The sequence below is a fragment of the Tachypleus tridentatus genome, chromosome 1 (assembly GCF_004210375.1).
Source record: "Tachypleus tridentatus isolate NWPU-2018 chromosome 1, ASM421037v1, whole genome shotgun sequence".
Classification (NCBI taxonomy): Eukaryota; Metazoa; Arthropoda; class Merostomata; order Xiphosura; family Limulidae; genus Tachypleus; species Tachypleus tridentatus.
Genome location: NC_134825.1, coordinates 113968604 through 113989263, shown reverse-complemented (window position 1 = coordinate 113989263; position 20660 = coordinate 113968604). Strand labels below are relative to the sequence as shown.

The 20660-nt window shown below is 34.8% G+C and overlaps 1 protein-coding gene across 1 annotated transcript in view; it reads left to right on the top strand.

Moving 5' to 3' along the window:
* The window catches only part of LOC143232947 (cilia- and flagella-associated protein 45-like), a 38614-nt gene extending 25131 nt beyond the window's left edge, over window positions 1-13483 (top strand). The window contains exon 12 of the mRNA XM_076468930.1: window positions 13411-13483. Coding sequence (XP_076325045.1) covers window positions 13411-13483 — 73 coding nt within the window. The remainder of the gene's footprint in view (window positions 1-13410) is intronic.
* The last annotated feature ends 7177 nt before the right edge of the window (window positions 13484-20660 follow it).

Sequence of the window (20660 nt, the reverse complement as noted above, 5' to 3'; positions counted from 1 at the left end):
CAGTATAGATGACATCACTATAGATGGCATCACTATAGATGACATCACTATAGAATGCAACATTATAGATGGCATCACTATAGAAGGCATCACTATAGATGACATCACTATAGAAGGCATTATAGATGGCATCATTATAGAAGGCATCACTATAGATGGAATCATTATAAACCACATCACTATAAATGACATCACTATAGAAGGCATCACTATAAAAGACATCACTATAGATGACATCACTGTAGAAGGTATCATTATAGATCACATCACTATAGAAGGCATCACTGTAGAAGGCATCACTATAGATGACATCACTATAGAAGGCATCACTAGAGAAGGCATCACTATAGATGACATCACTATAGAAGGCATCACTATAGATGACATCACTATAGATGGCATCACTATAGATGACATCACTAAAGAAGGCATCATTATAGATGGCATCATTATAGAAGGCATCACTATAGAAGGCATCACTATAGATGGAATCACAATAGAAGGTATCACTATAGATGACATCACTATAGATGGCATCATTATAGATGACATCACTATAGAAGGCATCACTATAGATGACATCACTGTAGAAGTAATCATTATAGATCACAACACTATAGAAGGCATCATTGTAGATGGCATCATTATAGATGACATCACTATAAAAGGCATCACTATAGATGACATCACAGTAGAAGGCATCATTATAGATCACAACACTATAGAAGGCATCACTATAGATGACATCACTATAGAAGGCATCATTATAGAAGGCATCACTATAGAAGGCATCACTATAGATGGAATCACTATAGAAGGCATCACTATAGATGACATCACTATATAAGGCATCACTATAGATGACATCACTATAGAAGGCATTACTATAAATGAGATCACTATAGATGGCATCACTATAGAAAGCATCATAATAGATGGCATCACTATAGAAGGCATCATTATAGATGGCATCACTATAGAAGGCATCACTATAGATGACATCACTATAGAAGGCATCATTATAGAAGGCATCACTATAGAAGGCATCACTATAGATGGAATCACTATAGAAGGCATCACTATAGATGGCATCATTATAGACCACATCACTATAGAAGGTATCACTATAGATGACATCACTATAAAAGGCATCACTATAGATGACATCACTGTAGAAGGTATCATTATAGATCACATCACTATAGATGGCATCATTATAGAAGGCATGACTATAGAAGGCATCACTATAGCTGAGATCACGAAAGAAGGCATCAGTATAGATGACATCACTATAGATGGCATCACTATAGAAGTCATCATTATAGATGGCATCACTATAGAAGGCAGCACTATAGATGACATCACTATAGAATGCATTATTATAGAAGGCATCATTATAGATGGCATCACTATAGAAGGCATCACTATAGATGACATCACTATATAAGGCATCACTATAGATGACATCACTATAGATGGCATTACTATAGATGAGATCACTATAGATGGCATCACTATAGAAAGCATCATTATAGATGGCATCACTATAGAAGGCATCATTATAGATGGCATCACTATAGAAGGCATCATTATAGATGGCATCACTAAAGAAGGCATCATTATAGATGGCATCATTATAGAAGGCATGACTATAGAAGGCATCACTATAGATGGAATCACTATAGAAGGCATCACTATAGATGACATCACTATAGATGGCATCACTATAGATGACATCACTGTAGAAGGCATCACTATAAAAAGGCATCACTGTAGATGACATCACTGTAGAAGGTATCATTATAGATCACATCACTATAGAAGGCATCATTATAGATGGCATCATTATAGATGACATCACTAGAGCAGGTATCATTATAGATCACATCACTATAGAAGGCATCATTATAGATGGCATCATTATAGATGACATCACTAGAGAAGGCATCATTATAGATGACATCACTATAGAAGGCATCACTATAGCTGAAATCACGAAAGAAGGCATCAGTATAGATGACATCACTATAGATGGCATCACTATAGAGGTCATCATTATAGATGGCATCACTATAGAAGGCAGCACTATAGATGACATCACTATGGAATGCATCACTATAGATGACATCACTATAGAAGGCATCATTATAGATGGCATCACTATAGATGAGATCACAAGAGATGGCATCACTATAGAAGGCATCACTGTAGATAACATCACAATAGAAGGCATCACTATAGATGAGATCACTATAGAAGGCATTACTATAGATGAGATCACAATAGATGGCATCACTATAGAAGGCATCATTATAGATGGCATCACTATAGAAGGCATCACTATAGATGACATCACTATAGAAGGCATCATTATAGATGGCATCACTATAGAAGGCATCACTATAGATGAGATCACTATAGATGGCATCACTATAGATGACATCACTATAGATGGCATCATTATAGATGACATCACTATAGAAGGCATCACTATAGATGACATCACTATAGAAGGCATCATTATAGATGGCATCATTTGGATGACATCACTATAGAAGGCATCACTATAGATGGCATCACTATAGAAGGCATCATTATAGATGGCATCACTAAAGAAGGCATCATTATAGATGGCATCATTATAGAAGGCATGACTATAGAAGGCATCACTATAGATGGAATCACTATAGAAGGCATCACTATGGATTACATCACTATAGATGACATCACTGTAGAAGGCATCACTATAAAAGGCATCACTATAGATGACATCACTGTAGAAGGTATCATTATAGATCACATCACTATAGAAGGCATCATTATAGATGACATCACTAGAGAAGGCATCATTATAGATGACATCACTATAGATGGCATCACTATAGATGGCATCATTATAGATGACATCACTATAGATGACATCACTATAGAAGGCATCACTACAGAAGGCATCACTATAGATAACATCACAATAGAAGGCATCACTATAGATGACATCACTATAGAAGGCATCATTATAGACGGCATCACTATAGAGGGCATCACTGTAGAAGGTATCATTATAGATCACATCACTATAGATGGCATCACTATAGAAGGCATCACTATAGATGACATCACTATAGAAGGCATCACTATAGAAGGCATCAGTATAGATGACATCACTATAGATGGCATCACTACACAAGTCATCATTATAGATGGCATCACTATAGAAGGCATTATTATAGAAGGCATCATTATAGATGGCATCACTATAGAAGGCATCACTATAGATGACATCACTATATAAGGCATCACTATAGATGACATCACTATAGAATGCATCATTATAGATGGCATCATTTTAGATCACATCACTATAGAAGGCATCACTATAGATGAGATCACTATAGAAGGCATTACTATAGATGAGATCACTATAGATGGCATCACTACAGAAAGCATCAATATAGATGGCATCACTATAGAAGGCATCATTATAGATGGCATCACTATAGAAGGCATCACTATAGATGACATCACTATAGAAGGCATTATAGATGGCATCACTATAGATGACATCACTATAGAAGGCATCATTATAAATGGCATCACTATAGAAGGCATCAATATAGATGAGATCACTGTAGATGGCATCACTATAGATGACATCACTATAGATGACATCACTATAGAAGGCATCACTATAGATGAGATCATTATAAACCACATCACTATAAATGACATCACTATAGAAGGCATCACTATAAAAGACATCACTATAGATGACATCACTGTAGAAGGTATCATTATAGATCACATCACTATAGAAGGCATCACTATAAATGACATCACTATAGATGACATCACTATAGAAGGCATCACTATAGAGGGCATCAGTATAGATGACATCACTATAGATGGCATCACTATAGATGACATCACTATAGAATGCATCATTATAGATGGCATCACTATAGAAGGCATCACTATAGATGACATCACTATAGAAGGCATTATAGATGGCATCATTATAGAAGGCATCACTATAGATGGAATCATTATAAACCACATCACTATAAATGACATCACTATAGAAGGCATCACTATAAAAGACATCACTATAGATGACATCACTGTAGAAGGTATCATTATAGATCACATCACTATAGAAGGCATCACTATAGATGACATCACTATAGAAGGCATCACTAGAGAAGGCATCACTATAGATGACATCACTATAGAAGGCATCACTATAGATGACATCACTATAGATGGCATCACTATAGATGACATCACTAAAGAAGGCATCATTATAGATGGCATCATTATAGAAGGCATCACTATAGAAGGCATCACTATAGATGGAATCACTATAGAAGGTATCACTATAGATGACATCACTATAGATGGCATCATTATAGATGACATCACTATAGAAGGCATCACTATAGATGACATCACTGTAGAAGGCATCATTATAGATCACAACACTATAGAAGGCATCATTATAGATGGCATCATTATAGATGACATCACTATAAAAGGCATCACTATAGATGACATCACAGTAGAAGGCATCATTATAGATCACAACACTATAGAAGGCATCACTATAGATGACATCACTATAGAAGGCATCATTATAGAAGGCATCACTATAGAAGGCATCACTATAGATGGAATCACTATAGAAGGCATCACTATAGATGACATCACTATATAAGGCATCACTATAGATGACATCACTATAGAAGGCATTACTATAAATGAGATCACTATAGATGGCATCACTATAGAAAGCATCATAATAGATGGCATCACTATAGAAGGCATCATTATAGATGGCATCACTATAGAAGGCATCACTATAGATGACATCACTATAGAAGGCATCATTATAGAAGGCATCACTATAGAAGGCATCACTATAGATGGATTCACTATAGAAGGCATCACTATAGATGGCATCATTATAGACCACATCACTATAGAAGGTATCACTATAGATGACATCACTATAAAAGGCATCACTATAGATGACATCACTGTAGAAGGTATCATTATAGATCACATCACTATAGATGGCATCATTACAGAAGGCATGACTATAGAAGGCATCACTATAGCTGAGATCACGAAAGAAGGCATCAGTATAGATGACATCACTATAGATGGCATCACTATAGAAGTCATCATTATAGATGGCATCACTATAGAAGGCAGCACTATAGATGACATCACTATAGAATGCATTATTATAGAAGGCATCATTATAGATGGCATCACTATAGAAGGCATCACTATAGATGACATCACTATATAAGGCATCACTATAGATGACATCACTATAGATGGCATTACTATAGATGAGATCACTATAGATGGCATCACTATAGGAAGCATCATTATAGATGGCATCACTATAGAAGGCATCATTATAGATGGCATCACTATAGAAGGCATCATTATAGATGGCATCACTAAAGAAGGCATCATTATAGATGGCATCATTATAGAAGGCATGACTATAGAAGGCATCACTATAGATGGAATCACTATAGAAGGCATCACTATAGATGACATCACTATAGATGGCATCACTATAGATGACATCACTGTAGAAGGTATCATTATAGATCACATCACTATAGAAGGCATCATTATAGATGGCATCATTATAGATGACATCACTAGAGCAGGTATCATTATAGATCACATCACTATAGAAGGCATCATTATAGATGGCATCATTATAGATGACATCACTAGAGAAGGCATCATTATAGATGGCATCATTATAGATGACATCACTAGAGAAGGCATCATTATAGATGACATCACTATAGAAGGCATCACTATAGCTGAAATCACGAAAGAAGGCATCAGTATAGATGACATCACTATAGATGGCATCACTATAGAGGTCATCATTATAGATGGCATCACTATAGAAGGCAGCACTATAGATGACATCACTATGGAATGCATCACTATAGATGACATCACTATAGAAGGCATCATTATAGATGGCATCACTATAGATGAGATCACAAGAGATGGCATCACTATAGAAGGCATCACTGTAGATAACATCACAATAGAAGGCATCACTATAGATGAGATCACTATAGAAGGCATTACTATAGATGAGATCACAATAGATGGCATCACTATAGAAGGCATCATTATAGATGGCATCACTATAGAAGGCATCACTATAGATGACATCACTATAGAAGGCATCATTATAGATGGCATCACTATAGAAGGCATCACTATAGATGAGATCACTATAGATGGCATCACTATAGATGACATCACTATAGATGGCATCATTATAGATGACATCACTATAGAAGGCATCACTATAGATGACATCACTATAGAAGGCATCATTATAGATGGCATCATTTGGATGACATCACTATAGAAGGCATCACTATAGATGGCATCACTATAGAAGGCATCATTATAGATGGCATCACTAAAGAAGGCATCATTATAGATGGCATCATTATAGAAGGCATGACTATAGAAGGCATCACTATAGATGGAATCACTATAGAAGGCATCACTATGGATTACATCACTATAGATGACATCACTGTAGAAGGCATCACTATAAAAGGCATCACTATAGATGACATCACTGTAGAAGGTATCATTATAGATCACATCACTACAGAAGGCATCATTATAGATGACATCACTAGAGAAGGCATCATTATAGATGACATCACTATAGAAGGCATCACTATAGCTGAAATCACGAAAGAAGGCATCAGTATAGATGACATCACTATAGATGGCATCACTATAGAGGTCATCATTATAGATGGCATCACTATAGAAGGCAGCACTATAGATGACATCACTATGGAATGCATCACTATAGATGACATCACTATAGAAGGCATCATTATAGATGGCATCACTATAGATGAGATCACAAGAGATGGCATCACTATAGAAGGCATCACTGTAGATAACATCACAATAGAAGGCATCATTATAGATGGCATCACAAAAGAAGGCAGCACTATAGATGACATCACTATAGAAGACATCATTATAGAAGGCATCATTATAGATGGCATCACTATAGATGGTATCACTATAGAAGGCATCATTATAGATGGCATCACTATAGAAAGCATCATTATAGATGAGATCACTAGAGATGGCATCACTATAGAAGGCATCACTATAGATAACATCACAATAGAAGGCATCACTATAGATGAGATCACTATAGAAGGCATTACTATAGATGAGATCACAATAGATGGCATCACTATAGAAGGCATCATTATAGATGGCATCACTATAGAAGGCATCACTATTGATGACATCACTATAGAAGGCATCATTATAGATGGCATCACTATAGAAGGCATCACTATAGATGAGATCACTATAGATGGCATCACTATAGATGACATCACTATAGATGGCATCACTATAGAAGGCATTATTATAGATGGCATCACTAAAGAAGGCATCATTATAGATGGCATCATTATAGAAGGCATCACTATAGATGGAATCACTATAGAAGGCATCACTATAGATGACATCACTATAGATGGCATCATTATAGATGACACCACTATAGAAGGCATCACTGTAGATGACATCACTATAGAAGGCATCACTATAGATGACATCACTATAGAAGGCATCATTATAGATGACATCACTATAGAATGCATCATTATAGATGGCATCATTTTAGATCACATCACTATAGAAGGCATCACTATAGATGAGATCACTATAGAAGGCATTACTATAGATGAGATCACTATAGATGGCATCACTACAGAAAGCATCAATATAGATGGCATCACTATAGAAGGCATCATTATAGATGGCATCACTATAGAAGGCATCACTATAGATGACATCACTATAGAAGGCATTATAGATGGCATCACTATAGATGACATCACTATAGAAGGCATCATTATAAATGGCATCACTATAGAAGGCATCAATATAGATGAGATCACTGTAGATGGCATCACTATAGATGACATCACTATAGATGACATCACTATAGAAGGCATCACTATAGATGAGATCATTATAAACCACATCACTATAAATGACATCACTATAGAAGGCATCACTATAAAAGACATCACTATAGATGACATCACTGTAGAAGGTATCATTATAGATCACATCACTATAGAAGGCATCACTATAAATGACATCACTATAGATGACATCACTATAGAAGGCATCACTATAGAGGGCATCAGTATAGATGACATCACTATAGATGGCATCACTATAGATGACATCACTATAGAATGCATCATTATAGATGGCATCACTATAGAAGGCATCACTATAGATGACATCACTATAGAAGGCATTATAGATGGCATCATTATAGAAGGCATCACTATAGATGGAATCATTATAAACCACATCACTATAAAATGACATCACTATAGAAGGCATCACTATAAAAGACATCACTATAGATGACATCACTGTAGAAGGTATCATTATAGATCACATCACTATAGAAGGCATCACTATAGATGACATCACTATAGAAGGCATCACTAGAGAAGGCATCACTATAGATGACATCACTATAGAAGGCATCACTATAGATGACATCACTATAGATGGCATCACTATAGATGACATCACTAAAGAAGGCATCATTATAGATGGCATCATTATAGAAGGCATCACTATAGAAGGCATCACTATAGATGGAATCACTATAGAAGGTATCACTATAGATGACATCACTATAGATGGCATCATTATAGATGACATCACTATAGAAGGCATCACTATAGATGACATCACTGTAGAAGGCATCATTATAGATCACAACACTATAGAAGGCATCATTATAGATGGCATCATTATAGATGACATCACTATAAAAGGCATCACTATAGATGACATCACAGTAGAAGGCATCATTATAGATCACAACACTATAGAAGGCATCACTATAGATGACATCACTATAGAAGGCATCATTATAGAAGGCATCACTATAGAAGGCATCACTATAGATGGAATCACTATAGAAGGCATCACTATAGATGACATCACTATATAAGGCATCACTATAGATGACATCACTATAGAAGGCATTACTATAAATGAGATCACTATAGATGGCATCACTATAGAAAGCATCATAATAGATGGCATCACTATAGAAGGCATCATTATAGATGGCATCACTATAGAAGGCATCACTATAGATGACATCACTATAGAAGGCATCATTATAGAAGGCATCACTATAGATGGAATCACTATAGAAGGCATCACTATAGATGGCATCATTATAGACCACATCACTATAGAAGGTATCACTATAGATGACATCACTATAAAAGGCATCACTATAGATGACATCACTGTAGAAGGTATCATTATAGATCACATCACTATAGATGGCATCATTATAGAAGGCATGACTATAGAAGGCATCACTATAGCTGAGATCACGAAAGAAGGCATCAGTATAGATGACATCACTATAGATGGCATCACTATAGAAGTCATCATTATAGATGGCATCACTATAGAAGGCAGCACTATAGATGACATCACTATAGAATGCATTATTATAGAAGGCATCATTATAGATGGCATCACTATAGAAGGCATCACTATAGATGACATCACTATATAAGGCATCACTATAGATGACATCACTATAGATGGCATTACTATAGATGAGATCACTATAGATGGCATCACTATAGAAAGCATCATTATAGATGGCATCACTATAGAAGGCATCATTATAGATGGCATCACTATAGAAGGCATCATTATAGATGGCATCACTAAAGAAGGCATCATTATAGATGGCATCATTATAGAAGGCATGACTATAGAAGGCATCACTATAGATGGAATCACTATAGAAGGCATCACTATAGATGACATCACTATAGATGGCATCACTATAGATGACATCACTGTAGAAGGCATCACTATAAAAGGCATCACTGTAGATGACATCACTGTAGAAGGTATCATTATAGATCACATCACTATAGAAGGCATCATTATAGATGGCATCATTATAGATGACATCACTAGAGCAGGTATCATTATAGATCACATCACTATAGAAGGCATCATTATAGATGGCATCATTATAGATGACATCACTAGAGAAGGCATCATTATAGATGACATCACTATAGAAGGCATCACTATAGCTGAAATCACGAAAGAAGGCATCAGTATAGATGACATCACTATAGATGGCATCACTATAGAGGTCATCATTATAGATGGCATCACTATAGAAGGCAGCACTATAGATGACATCACTATGGAATGCATCACTATAGATGACATCACTATAGAAGGCATCATTATAGATGGCATCACTATAGATGAGATCACAAGAGATGGCATCACTATAGAAGGCATCACTGTAGATAACATCACAATAGAAGGCATCACTATAGATGAGATCACTATAGAAGGCATTACTATAGATGAGATCACAATAGATGGCATCACTATAGAAGGCATCATTATAGATGGCATCACTATAGAAGGCATCACTATAGATGACATCACTATAGAAGGCATCACTATAGAAGGCATCACTATAGATGAGATCACTATAGATGACATCACTATAGAAGGCATCACTGTAGATGACATCACTATAGAAGGCATCATTATAGATGGCATCATTTGGATGACATCACTATAGAAGGCATCACTATAGATGAGATCACTATAGATGGCATCACTATAGAAGGCATCATTATAGATGGCATCACTAAAGAAGGCATCATTATAGATGGCATCATTATAGAAGGCATGACTATAGAAGGCATCACTATAGATGGAATCACTATAGAAGGCATCACTATAGATTACATCACTATAGATGACATCACTGTAGAAGGCATCACTATAAAAGGCATCACTATAGATGACATCACTGTAGAAGGTATCATTATAGATCACATCACTATGGAAGGCATCATTATAGATGACATCACTATAAAAGGCATCACTATAGCTGAGATCACGAAAGAAGGCATCAGTATAGATGACATCACTATAGATGGCATCACTATACAAGTCATCATTATAGATGGCATCACTATAGAAGGCAGCACTATAGATGACATCACTATAGAAGACATCATTATAGAAGGCATCATTATAGATGGCATCACTATAGATGGTATCACTATAGAAGGCATCATTATAGATGGCATCACTATAGAAAGCATCATTATAGATGAGATCACTAGAGATGGCATCACTATAGAAGGCATCACTATAGATAACATCACAATAGAAGGCATCACTATAGATGAGATCACTATAGAAGGCATTACTATAGATGAGATCACAATAGATGGCATCACTATAGAAGGCATCATTATAGATGGCATCACTATAGAAGGCATCACTATTGATGACATCACTATAGAAGGCATCATTATAGATGGCATCACTATAGAAGGCATCACTATAGATGAGATCACTATAGATGGCATCACTATAGATGACATCACTATAGATGGCATCACTATAGAAGGCATTATTATAGATGGCATCACTAAAGAAGGCATCATTATAGATGGCATCATTATAGAAGGCATCACTATAGATGGAATCACTATAGAAGGCATCACTATAGATGACATCACTATAGATGGCATCATTATAGATGACACCACTATAGAAGGCATCACTGTAGATGACATCACTATAGAAGGCATCACTATAGATGACATCACTATAGAAGGCATCATTATAGATGACATCACTATAGAATGCATCATTATAGATGGCATCATTTTAGATGACATCACTATAGATGAGATCACTATAGAAGGCATTACTATAGATGAGATCACTATATATGGCATCACAATAGAAGGCATCATTATAGATGGCATCACTAAAGAAGGCATCACTATTGATGGCATCACTATACAAGACATCACTATAGAAGGCATCATTATAGATGGCATCACTAAAGAAGGCATCATAATAGACAGCATCATTATAGAAAGCATCACTATAGATGACATCACTGTAGAAGGCATCACTATAGATGACATCACTATAGAAGGCATCATTATAGATGGCATCAGTATAGAAGGCATCACTATATATGGCATCACAATAGAAGGCATCATTATAGATGGCATCACTAAAGAAGGCATCACTATAGATGACATCACTATACAAGACATCACTATAGAAGGCATCATTATAGATGGCATCACTAAAGAAGGCATCATTATAGATGGCATCACTAAAGAAGGCATCATAATAGACAGCATCATTATAGAAAGCATCACTATAGATGACATCACAGTAGAAGGCATCACTATAGATGACATCACTATAGAAGGCATCATTATAGATGGCATCACTATAGAAGGCATCACTATAGATGACATCACTGTAGAAGGCATCACTATAGATGACATCACTGTAGAAGGCATCACTATAGATGACATCACTATAGAAGGCATCACTATAGAAGGCATCACTATAGATGACATCACTATAGAAGGCATCATTATAGATGGCATCATTATAGATGACATCACTATAGAAGGCATCATTATAGATGACATCACTATAGATGAGATCACTATAGAAGGCATCACTATAGATGCCATCACTATAGATGGCATCATTATAGATCACATCACTATAGAAGTTATCACTATAGATGACATCACTATAGAAGGCATCACTATAAAAGGCATCACTATAGATGACATCACTGTAGAAGGTATCATTATAGATCACATCACTATAGATGGCATCACTATATAAGGCATCATTATAGATGGCATCATTATAGAAGCTATAACATCATCTCACTTTAGAAACAGGTTGGAAGGATCCATTTCAACCAAACTCTACTAAAAATGTATTATGTTTTTGTTTTGTCACTGGCTTTGGTTGTTCACTTCCCAGAGAAGTTGTAAATATTTCTGAGGTTTCAAATAAGTAAAATAATATTTTATTAAGACTACAGAGAAACAAGGTTACAACAGGTTTCACAACAAGGGCTACTTTATAAAAGTACCCAGGTTGTCAGGCTCAATAAAGCGCACAGTTATGTGGGCTTTTCAGTTTATATATATATGTTTCTGTTAGGCTTAATAAGTTCTATAGTTTAATTACATAACTGGCTCCAATTTACTGCAGTAAATGTTTACAGTATAGTGATATTATAAACAATTCCATCTATATTCAACAATAGTTGAACTGTTTCATCATAGATATATACAGTATTTAAAAGACATCATATTGAAATAACATTCATGCATAGTTAATACAATTGTAATTTCTGGTTTATTTTTCTATGATCACCTTTATTTATTCATATCTCATGTGTTTGTTTGTTGTTGTTTTTTTCAGGGATTATAAAATACCTGAAAAGTATTTGAAAGAGATTGAACAGAAGTCACAACGACCGATTAAACCATATTAAATAATAACATTTATGTCGTAATTTTACCATTGATGCATTTATCGCGGTAGTCATGTAGCACAAAATCTTAAATTAACAATGGTGTATATGTATGTGTAATGACAAATAATTATAACATTATAAAATAACATCTGAGAATATGGATAGAAACAGAGACATTAAAATAAAAGACAACAATCAAATACTGCCCACGTATAATGACTCCACAACAGTGAAATAAAATAACACAATAATATGTCAATAATTCTAATTGGTCACTAAAATACATATCTCATTTGGACACTAACTTAACATAGCTAATTTCGCTATCCTTTGGAAGTCCAACATTGATCTTGTATTAAAGAATCAAATAGCATTCTCTAACCTTAAATAAAACAGTCTTTATTCATTTTTTATATGTATAATAATAACGTTAACCCTATTTCATTAATATATTTTTTTTATTTTAAATACACTGCCCTCTGCTTGTTGCTAAACATAGTATTATAATTTTAATGATGTCCAAAATTTGAGAGATCATTTTCATAATGTGCTTTACATACTAAAGATGGAGTTTAGTGGATTTAAAACTTTTATCTGTGTCTCTTTTGAAATAAATAATGTTCGTCACAAGTCTTATAATCCTTTTTACTATCAAACATCATTTCTTAATGGACACGTCAATCACTAACTTATTTTATTTGTGTTCTCTTCAGAGTTCTTAAGTGGACTTGTAGCTTATGGAACTCTCCTATTAAACCAATTTATATGTTCAGTTATTAAGGTATATGGAATTAACATATTTATAAAGTAACAAGCTTAAAATCTGTAATGCATGGTAATGAAAACGTTGACACTTCCGAATGTCATTGTTACAAATATAAAAAAAGACTATAACACGATGCTACCAGTTTTCTATAGTTCATTGTACTAGAATTGACATAATAGATATTTCTAGCGAGTTCACCTTTCAGCTCAGTTGGTAGAACATATGCCTGGTGTGCAGTGATCGTACGTTTGAATCCAAACCAAGAAAGTAAACAGATGAACATTTATTGTCAATCCAAGTATGAATTATTTGTTACAAGTACAAATAATCTTTTTCTCATTCAATCGTATGACACTAATGGAACACTAAATCTCAATCACCATAAAAACACCACTTCAAACAACCAGTGATGATTTCAAACTGTTTCATAACCAAACTTTTCTTATAACAAATACTTACGAACTACTGTTCTATACTAAGTTGTAGATGGAAAATTATCTTTGTTGTAAGAACCTATAAGAGCATTTTTATGTCAGATATGAACTGAATAATTCATCATTGACCCTAATTTATCCATAATCATTCTATAACACTGTGGATTCGTAACATCTAAAAAAATTTAGAATTTATCTCTGACTGCCGATAATGATGCTGAGGTACAATAATGTATGCTAGGACACACATGGAACAAAATCAGTTTTGTTCAACTGATTGATACATACAAATCTTCATCAACAGAATACACCAATAAGGTTTGTTCATTATATAGTCAAACTGGTATATTATTGTTTAGTGAGTAGCCTGCTCTACTGAATAATTAGTTAGAAAATACAAGAACGGCAAGTCTGCATTTTAACTTCGACCCATAGCATCGAGTCACCACCAGGTAAAAGGAATGCACTAATAAATTATTTATAAAAAATAAATTGTGACCAACCATCACAGTTTATTTGATATGCAACATATAACTATCTAGAAAAGTCCAACAAACCAAGTTAAAAACTTGCACTTTACTAGTAATAACATAGCTTGTTTCGGTAGATGTACGTGAAATATGTAATCTTTCAATAACTGATTTAGTGTAACTGTAAAAACTTAAAATCATAATTACTCTCAACAAAAATTCTTTATGCAATAAAAACAAATGTGTGATAGCAGATCAAGAAATATCTGGTACATGTTACATAAAGAATGTTGTATATAAGACCATGTATGTTTTGAAACTAGTTATGTTAGAAACTGGCACAAACCTCCTCACCGAACATATGGTGTATTTAACAAAGAAATAATACAGCCAACAACATGACTCCAAAGAATTATCAATACCCACAGTCCAATCCTGTACTAAATCATAACGATAATTTACACTTTAAAGTTTGAGTAAGTGTTAGACTTATTATTTTGAGAATTAGTCAAAACTTACAGAATGTATAATTGCTATTTTTACTTACATAATCACTTTTAGCTGCCACACAGGGACTCATAGAATGACTCTGAATTTTTTATTTTTTCAAGTACAAACTTTTAGATCATAGCTCCAGCATCTCTTGGCCAGTTTAATATATTATTACACTTTCGGACTCAGGAAGTCTAACCCTTTCAGTTGATGTATTTAACCACACCCTAGATCTCGTAGATAAATTTAATCCAATTCTGCCTAAAATAATTTTAATTGGAGAGTAGGCTGGTAGAAGACTTTATGAGTAATAAAACTGAACTGATTAATATAACTAATGCAAAGAAATACAAAGGTCTCATAGATTAATTAACTTTATTCTTACCTAAACAAATTTCAACTGCCACAGCTATTGAGGCTTCCCTTATTTATAAATTACGGTCCATGACTAAAAGTGATTACATAATTGTAATTGTTTTTATCATTTGAGATAACTGGTATTAATACTATTGTCTGGAGCTGGAAAATGTCACTTCCACTGCCCTGAAATGGTATTACAATCAGGTCTTTCTGTGTATCTGTGTTTCAACACTTACACTGTCCTGCAATGGTATTAGTATCAGGTCTTTCTGTGTATCTGTGTTTCAACACTTACACTGCCCTGCGATGGTGTTACAATTAGGTCTTTGTGTGTATCTGTGTTTCTACATGTGTATTCACTGTCCACATTTTTTACAATTGTAGACTCTTTGTGTGATACAACCATCCCTTGATAATATGAAAACAATGAAGAAAGATAACACTGGTGGTTCATCATTTGTTTAAATCTTTTTCAAACATGTACTTGTCATCCATCCAAATAACAATCACCATAAAATAATTACTTCGTAACTTACGTGAAATATCTACCTTGATATTGTACTATTACGTCATCTACAATAGTCTAGACTGGAAAAAGTTACATGTAATGTGAGCCAAAGATTTCCCTCGAAACTATTAAAGGAAATGAATTCTCATAAACAGCAGACGTTATCAGTGTTCCCAACTAGAAGTTAAAATCATCATATTTGAGTTCAAACGAACAAATATTTTTAACACATTGTTTGTTGAAAATAAAGTTTGTAAGACTTATTTTTATTTATTCCACCATTGTTCATTTGTACAAGTATTAGGAATAAAATGGGAAAGAAGGTTTTTATTTTATATCAGTTTAATTTATATAAATAAATAGATAAATAAAACTAGCAATCATTTACTAATACACTTTTATAATAAGCAACATGCATTATAATCTCAAATAGAAATACTATTTTAAACAAATGGGGACCCATCCAGTTTGCAAAACTTTAACACCTGTAGATGATTGGTACAGTTACAACAGAAAGTGTTCGTACTCCTGCGTCGTGAGTAATTTTTTCCTCATAACTTACAAAGTATCATGATTAGGATAATGAAAGTATAGTGTATTATAAATATTATACTAACATACATCTACATAAATTTTTATGTAAATTTAACGACAAATAAACTATTTATAAACAAATAACCAAACATAGGAGAGGCAGAAAGTGTTCGTGCGTCTACTTTAATGCTCAGTTGTGTAGCCTTTCAGGTGAATTACTTGGCGAAATCTCTCCTCATAGCCTTTCATGATCATTTGACAGAACTCGACTGGTATTTTATTCCATTCTTCGTTACAAAAGGCCTCCAACTTTTGCAAGTTTTTCGGATGACGCTGATGAACCCTGGTCTTCAACTCATGCCAAACGTTTTCAATTGGGTTGAGATCGGGTGACTGCGATGGCCACTCCAGAACGCTTATATGGTTCCTCTGCAACCAGGATTGCACATATTTCGATGTGTGCTTAGGGTCATTGTCGTGCTGGAAAATCCAACGACGCCCAAGCCGCAAGTTCCTAGCATCATTCTTGATATAAGTGCCTAATATATCAACGTACTCTTCTTTTTTCATGATTCTGTTGACGCGGTAAAGACTGCCTACACCAGAAAAGCTGAAGGAACTCCATAACATGATCGAGCCAGCTCCGTGTTTAACTGTAGGAACGGTGTTATTTGGAAGATTTCGTTCCCCTTTCTTACGGAAAATATAGTGAACATCATTGTGGCTGAAAAGCTCGATTTTAGTCTCGTCTGACCAAAGAATACTCTTCCAATAGGTAAAGGGTTTATCTACATGCTTTCTTGCATACCTCAATCGTGCTTCTAAATGAACAGGCTTTAAATATGGAGTTCTACGAGGACGGCATGCTTTGAACCCAGAAGAACGTAGCATGTTCATAACTGTGGAGGTGCTCACTTCAACCCCAGTTTCACTTACCAGTTGTCATTACATGTTAAACGAGGGTTCCTACTAACTTCTCTGAGAACCTTCCTCATGGTTCTATCTGGAATTTTGGTGGGGCGTCCGGAACGAGGGAGGTTAGCAGTTAATCCTATAAGCTTAAACTTGGCAATTATGCTTTGAATACTAGATTCCGGCACATTAAGTTGTGTACAATACTGGAAAGAGAATACGAATCTTGTATTTCACAATAATTCGGTTTTTTTTAAATCACTGGACAGTTGTTTCCTGTTCGCCATGATGACCAAGCAGATAATGACGGAGACGGCGCTAAATTGCCGGAAGTACATTTTTTTGCTGGCTAAATTTCAATAATTATGAACCCAGTGTCTAGTTCTGGAATGGTATAATGTAGTTTATTTTTTAATTTTGCTATGATGGCCCTTAAATTACAGCTGCCACATACAACATTCCCACTGTTTAAACGTTAAACAACTTATTTTACAAAAATAATTTAGCAGTGTAAGACTAGAGGGAAGGCAGCTAGTTATCACCACCCACCGCCAACTCTTGGGCTACTCTTTTACCAACGAATAGTGGGATTGACCGAAACATTATAACAATCCCACGTCTGAAAGGGCGAGCATGTTTGGTGTGACAGGGATTCGAACCCGCGACCCTCGGATTAGGAGTCAAATGCCGGGCCAATTACATGTTGTAATGCACTAGTTTTTTAGTTATATACCAGTTGTATCAGTTATCTAATTACTTCTTTCATAAGAACTACTGAAATTTTACATAAAAATTATAATTAATTATCAGAATTACAAACAATTCTATGACAACTTTGCCCTATTGACGTGACCAATTGGGTATTCTCTCGTTTGAGTCTACTTAGCAATGTAACCAAGTGCCAAAGTAGAATTTTAATTGGGAAAGTTTTAAACAATGTCCATCACAACTGGTTTCTCTTTGTTTTGTTTTGAATTTCGAGCAAAACTACACGAGGGCTATCTGCGCTAGCCGTCCCTAATTTAGCAGTGTAAAACTAGAGGGAAGGCAGCTAGTCATCACCACCCATCGCCAACTTTTGGGCTACTCTTTTACCAACGAATAGTGTGATTGACCGTAACATTATAACGCCCCATAGCTGAAAGGGCGAGTATGTTTTGGTGTGACAGGGATTCGAACCTGCGACCCTCGGATTATGAGTCGAACGCCTTAACCCACCTGGACATGCCGGGGCCTCATCACAGTTGGCTAACGCAGTTGTTACTGTTTATGAAAATTAATATTATATATTAATATGAACACATTATAAATAATTAATATACATAATGAACTATTTGTATTTAAATACTACAAATTAATATGAAGAAAGAAGAACTTAAACAAATTGGCGTCTAACTCATATGTGAGTATATATCTCATAACGGCTGGTATGGTTTTCACCACTTTTACTAATAAAACAGAGAACAACTTTTCGACCTTCTTAGGTCATCTTCAGGTTAACAGAAAAGGGGAGTTCCAGGATAACAGTGCAACCGATATTCATCTAAAAATAAAACAAATATTAGTAATGCATATTTTTGTTTCATAGTTGTAAACAAATTCCTTTACTAGGTAGCGGGTCAATCGCATAAACAATAATATGTCAACACAAGGGAATAAGAGGTGTTAACAAAGCAATAACACCATATACGTACTCTGTTTTGTTTGTGTTATAATCTATAGAAAGTTTGAAAGTATGAAACTTATTATATCTCTCCGACTTCAGTGTTTTCGTAAAATACAACAACAAGATTTTAAAACACCCCATCTGAAAATGTTTATGTTTTTGTTAGTTACTTAATGGGTAAGGTGTGTTAACGGTTGGAATAAATGATGAAGTCTTTTATCACATCTACAAGTGACTCTTTGAACTGTATTGTAGTGAAAGCTGAAGTCGTGACTCAACTGGTGACATAAATCAATTACGTTTGACACAGAGGGATGAGCTGCTACAAAAAAGATGAAGTGAAACAGAATCCAGCAGACCTCTTCAATTTTATTTCAAATCACAACATATTTACTGGGCAACATAGTTTAATAAAATGTTACAGAAGTCTAAAAAGATGTGTTGGAGTGGAATCGTATGTCCTCAGGAGCCGTCCGTCTGGTGTGTACGATAGTAAAAGTTTGTGTGTATCTATGTCTTACTTCACTCTGTCCAATAAACGACAGATAGGGGTTTATACAAGAAATCATATTTATTAAAGAGGGTGTGCATGATAAAAGTACCGGAATAGCTGCTGTATGTTCTACAGATTCTATTGTTATATTCTTATTTTTGTTGTTTTTTATTACTAAAATACAAGATTGCTACAAAATACAGAGTAAACAAGTGATGCGAGTAGGTATGGCTATGTGGATGAATGTAGCCATAACTAGATACTATATATATTTATCCAGTAGTTTTTGATCGGTGAAAATGTTTAAATTACATCGCAGAACTGTTGTGGCTGACCAGTGAACAAATGTATAAGAATGTTGTTGTTGAACACGGTTTATTATTGTTCCTTATTACAGTTACGTTGGTTTGTGGAGTTTTAAATTCAGTTGTTTCTTACTGGTTGTTTGAAGTTGAAGACACTGCGACATTTGGACAATGAACTTTTAATAAACATTTCAGGTCTAATTTTACAAAAGTTACTTTTAACTTTCTTGAGTTGTATTATTTTTAGGTGATTTG